Consider the following 5698-nt stretch of genomic DNA (forward strand, 5'->3'; position numbering starts at 1 on the left):
ATAGATGGGGAAACAGTGTCAGACTTTATTTTTCTGGGCTCCAAAATTACTGCAGATGGTGATTGCAGCTATGAAATTAAAAGACGCTTACTCCTTGGAAAGTTATGACCAACCTAGATAGCATATTGAAAAGCAGAGACATTACTTTGCCAACAAAGATCCGTCTAGTCAAGGCTGTGGTTTTTACAGTGGTCATGTATGGATGTGAGAGTTGGACTGTGAAGAAAGCTGAGCACCGAAGAATTGATGCTTTTGACCTGTGGCATTGGAGAAGACTCTTGAGAGTCCCTTGGACTGCAAGGAGATCCAACCGGTCCATTCTGAAGGAGATCAGTCCTGGGTGTTCTTTGGAAGGAATGATGCTAAAGCCGAAACTCCAGTACTTTGGCCAATACACGCGAAGAGTTGACTCATTGGAAAAGACTCTGATGCTGGGAGGGATTGGGGGCAGGAGGAGAAGGGGACGACAGAGGATGAGATGGCTGGATGGCATCACCAACTCGATGGACGTGAGTTTGAGTGAGCTCCGGGAGTTGGTGATGGACAGGGAGGCCTGGCGTGCTGCAATTCATGGGGTCGCAAAGAGTTGGACACGACTGAGTGACTGAACTGAACTGAAGAAGACTGTCTCAAAATCAAGGCTCATCTATACATTAAAATATTTCTAAGCAATATTCACCCTTACAGTCTCCACTGAAGGGCTGGAGAGAAAATGTTCCCACTCCTGCCTGGCTCTACATTTGAATCTGACTTAGATTAAAGTATTATTTTTATTTATATATTTTGCAGGTAATAATTATTTTGTGGGTGGGGAGGCGTGAGCTAAAAACCTGTAAGAAACCCCTTATAAGCTATTGAAACAGCACACTATTCCTGTCAACCCAACTCTTGTGCTCACTAATTCAACAGGACAGAATTTACTGACAACGTGAGAACTGCATTTCTATTCTAAATGAATGTGGAAATTACAGATTATCTACATCTGGAAAAGTCATTAAGAAGAGCATCTGCTTTATGAGCTTAAACAAAATAATCTGGTTTTGTCCATCAGCAGATGAATGGATAAGAAAGCTGTGGTACATATACACAATGGAGTATTACTCAGCCATTAAAAAGAATACATTTGAATCAGTTCTAATGAGGTGGATGAAACTGGAGCCTATTATACAGAGTGAAGTAAGCCAGAAAGAAAAACACCAATACAGTACACTAATGCATATATATGGAATTTAGAAAGATGGTAACAATAACCCTGTATATGAGACAGCAAAAGAGACACAGATGTATAGAACAGTCTTTTGGACTCTGTTGGAGAGGGAGAGGCTGGGATGATTTGGGAGAATGGCACTGAAACATGTATAATATCATACAAGAAATGAATTGCCAGTCCAGGTTCGATGCAGGATACAGAATGCTTGGGGCTGGTGTACTGGGACGACCCAGAGGGATGGTACGGGGAGGGAGGTGGGAGGAGGGGTCAGGATGGGGAACACGGGTACACCCGTGGCAGATTCATGCTGATGTATGACAAAACCAATACAATATTGTAAAGTAATTAGCCTCCAATTAAGATGAATAAATTTAAATTAAAAAAAAGAAAAATAAATGATCATCTGTGCTTTGCTTCCTTGAATAAGACAACTGTTGCTGGAGTCAAAAGGAAATAACTCCCTTGTGTCTGTGGGCACCTGGCCAAGTGTGTTACTGGGAATGTCGCCTTTCCTGAGGCACCAGGTCCAGAACAGGTAAGTCTGCACTTGGGCAGATAGCCGGGGTCCTGCCAGCAGGAGAGACAGCTGGGATCATTATGTTCCCTTCAGGTACCGAACAAAACATCAGTATTTCTTCTTTTGCCCTTGAGATTGAATACACCCTTACGTGGTTTTGGTTGCTTGATCTGTAAGCAAACAGCATTTTTTAAGTCATAAGCTCCAACCTGGCCTAGTGAAAAGAATACGCTTGGTGCCACAGCCTGGGCTTGGGTCTGAACACCCCTCTGAGCTGTCAGTTATGTGACTTTATGTCGGCAGGCCACTCACACATCTCTGAGCCAAGTCTCTCTCACCTGTAAAAATGGGGTCATTACTCTTCCTATCTTTTGTGATGTGGTTATTACATGAGAATCTCTAACAAAGTACTTTCTAGACAGAACTGGAACATAAAGGGAAGGCATTCTATTTGCAGCAACATAGATGGACCTAGGGATTATCACACTAAGTGAGGTAAGACAGAGAAAGACAAATATATGCTATCACTTCTATGCAGAATCTAAAATATGACACAAATGAACTTATTTATGAAACAGAAATAGACTCACAGACATAGAAAGCAAACTTATGCCTACCAAAGTGGGAAGGAGGTGGGAGACATAAATTAGGAGTTTGGGGTTAGTAGATACAAATCACTATATATCACATAAACAAATAATAAGGTCCTACTGTATAGCACAGAAAACTATATTCAATATTATATATTAAACTAAAATGGAAAAGAATATGAAGAAATATATATATACACATGGCTGGATGGCATCACTGACTTGATGGACGTGAGTCTCAGTGAACTCCGGGAGTTGGTGATGGACAGGGAGGCCTGGTGTGCTGCGATTCATGGGGTCGCAAAGAGTCGGACACGACTGAGCGACTGATCTGATCTGATCTGATATATGTGAATCACTAGCTGTATACCAGAAACTAACACAATATTGTAAATCAATTAAAAAAAAAGAAAGAAAAAGGGAAGGCATTCATGTTTTTAGGGATTTTGGTGACAAGACATGAGAAGATCATTGGAAAACATTTCATTATGACTCTCCATCCACACCCAGTGGAATCCAACTGCTTCAGCAAATTATGCTTAGCAAGGTGTTCACTGTTTCCCTCCCCATCTTGTTCAAGCACCTGCTTCAGTTTTCTAGATTCACAGATACTGAACTTGAACCCCAGTTCATGCTAAGCATCTGCTAAACACATGCTATGAATATGGCCTCACTCTACAGGGCAAAAGGTGGGAGAAGAGAAGCCTGTTGCCCAAGAAGGGTTTACGAAGGACACAGGCACAGGAGGAAGGGAGAGAATGCAGCCTGGAACTAGGAGGCGGTCTGGGGCTTGGATGCTTCGGGACCATTTGCAGCACATGGGCCTTCACCACCCCAGATGCTTCTTGAAAATCAAGGACTGTTAGGAAATGCAGGGCAGAACAAAGTGGGAAAGGGCACAGGACAGAAAGCAACATGGTTCCCCCCCCTTCCCTCTGGGCAGCAACATGAGAAGGCACTTTCCAGCTCTCCCACTCAGATCCCGACTCTCGGGAGGGCGCCGCCTGCCACCCTTGAGCCTCGCAGTCCTTGAGCTTGGCCAGTGGAGCCGGTGGACGCCCACCCGGCGCGGCAGGAGCGCGGACTACCTGGTATGGCTGTTGGAGGACAGGCTCTCCCAGGGCTGCCCGCTGCAGCCGGCCACCGCGAAGGCGCCCCCGCAGCTGCCGTCCAGCTTCATGAGCAAGGCCTTGGCGGCGTTCTCAGCTGTCTTCCGGCAGTCGTGGGCTCGCTTGAGCATCTGAGTAATGTTTTCATCCCCTGACTGGTCTCCTGCAAGAAACCAAGGGGTTAATTAATCAGCAATGGTCTAGATAAACAAGGCTGGGTGATGGGGCAGGCACTCAGGGTGGAGGTGGCTTGGTGGAGACAGGGGTGGAGCGTGTGTCCTGGGGCCGGTCCTTCACCTAGAAGCTGCGATGAGGAAGGCTTTCTCTTCCCCCACAGACGAAGGGCTGGCCCGTGTGAGCTTCCAGCTCTGTGTCCAGCGGTAACCTGCTCTGATTTCCTAACTCCTGAGGCTCCTGGCTGCTCCCGGCATGCAACCCCAAGACTCCTGTGCGGCCCGTCTCCCTCAGCTGCTCAGCGCTTCCTTGGGAGCGAGACCAAGGAGAAATGAGGCCCAACCTCGCCATGTTTCCACACGTCTGCAGCTTTGCTTAGAACTTCATGTAGGCATGAGACACAGAACTAATGGTTAAAACGAAAACCTTGGGATTGGCTCTGATGTCCTGCATGGATGCTCTCCCTGAGTGCAGTCATGTCCAGGGGCAAGCTCCATGCCTCTCACAGCCAGCTAATGTCTGTAGCAACACTCAGGGTGGTGGCCACCAGCACGCAGCCGGGTTGGGGATCCCCTGCCCAAGGTGGCCATGTTCTAGCTGCGTTTTCAAAAACTTTGCAGGCCAAATAAGTCATTGGTTTGTTACCTCTACAGCCCAGACCCTCAATCTTCCAATATTTATAAATGAAATCTAATGCCAAAGTCTAAGATACAAAAATGGTAAATATGAAACTGGCTTAAGTGGGCAGGGGGTATGGGGAGGGGGATACACTCAGCTTTCCCACTCTCCAAGCCCAACACTGGGGCCCAAAGAAACTCCTCCAGATTCCCAGGCACAGTTTGAAAACCACCGTCTAAATCATCCAGGATGAATGGTTGTGCAGTCAAGAAGAAACAAAGGAGAAATCCCCATAACTACACTGTGGGTGAATGTTACAACTCATTCTTGCTGTGCGGCTCCATGGCACGTTAGGGCAGGATGACATATCACTGCAACTGGGCAGAATGGAAGAGTCTGGTTTAATAGGGAGCTGCTAAAAAGTAAGCTTAAAAAGCTGCTAAATAAGATACTTTACAGACATCCACAACTGACGGCTCTCTGAATTCTGAAGAGGCATATTAACTGACTGCTCCATTTTATAAATAGACCCATGAGCCAACCAGGATTATGTGAATACAAGGCATTTTATTATTGATTTTAAATATTTAAAATGCAGATTTAAGTCCTTTTAGCTCCTATCCAAGTCACTGTGCTGAGTAGGGACAAGCTTCATATGAGGTGCCTTTCGAGGATAGCACAGACTAAGACAGTCCTCTGAGAAAAAGTAGAAATAAAATGATTGATTTTTTGCCTTTGATAATTTTCCTTAATACATTTATTTAAAAAAAAAGAACTTGACAGCAAGCCAAGATCATTTTAGGATTCTGCTTAATAGGAAGAATAAAGTTTTATGGTTTGGTTAAAAGACCCTGAAAAATGAGCTTCCTAATGGAAATGCTGGCAGAGTTTCTACTGTTGCGCTGGGAGGGTAATACTATTTAAAAAACAACAACAAAAAAACAAGAAAACTCAGAGAGAGAGGTGGAGGATGGTCACACATACAAATGGAGGCCTGCTTCCTCACTGGGTGACTTGGATATGAAACAGGAAATTAATACCCAGGATACTCCTTTATTTCAGATTCCTGTCCATGTCAAAACTGAGGAAAGGAGGGAAGGAGGAAAAGCAGGCGAGTGTTTGTTCAGTGCAAAAGCTACAGCCTGGGCTCCCTGTGGCTCAGAAGGGTCAAGAATCCACCTGCCAATGGAGGAGACACAGGTTCAATCCCTGGTCTGGAAGATCCCACATGCCACGTGGTAACTAAATCCGTGCACCACAACTACTGAGCCCGCGCTCTGGACCCCGGGAGCTGCAACTGCTGAAGCCTGCACGCCTAGAGATTGTGCTCCGCAAGAAGAGAAACCACAAAGAGAAGCCGACTCACCGCAATGAACAGTACCCCTGTTCTCCACAACTAGAGAGAGCCCAAGTGCAGCAACGAAGACCCAGCACAGGCAATAAGTAGATAAATAAAAAAAAAAAAAAGACCTTGGAAATT

General features: G+C 45.5%; 1 protein-coding gene across 4 annotated transcripts in view; it reads right to left on the reverse strand.

The window, feature by feature from the left end:
- The window catches only part of MCC (mutated in colorectal cancers), a 318792-nt gene that overhangs the window by 40389 nt on the left and 272705 nt on the right, over window positions 1-5698 (reverse strand). For all 4 annotated transcript variants that reach the window (XM_010848367.1, XM_010848366.1, XM_010848368.1 and 1 more), the window contains exon 12: window positions 3406-3589. In XM_010848367.1, coding sequence (XP_010846669.1) covers window positions 3406-3589 — 184 coding nt within the window. The remainder of the gene's footprint in view (window positions 1-3405; window positions 3590-5698) is intronic.

The sequence above is a fragment of the Bison bison genome, unplaced genomic scaffold (assembly GCF_000754665.1).
Source record: "Bison bison bison isolate TAMUID 2011002044 unplaced genomic scaffold, Bison_UMD1.0 scf7180017864264, whole genome shotgun sequence".
Classification (NCBI taxonomy): Eukaryota; Metazoa; Chordata; class Mammalia; order Artiodactyla; family Bovidae; genus Bison; species Bison bison.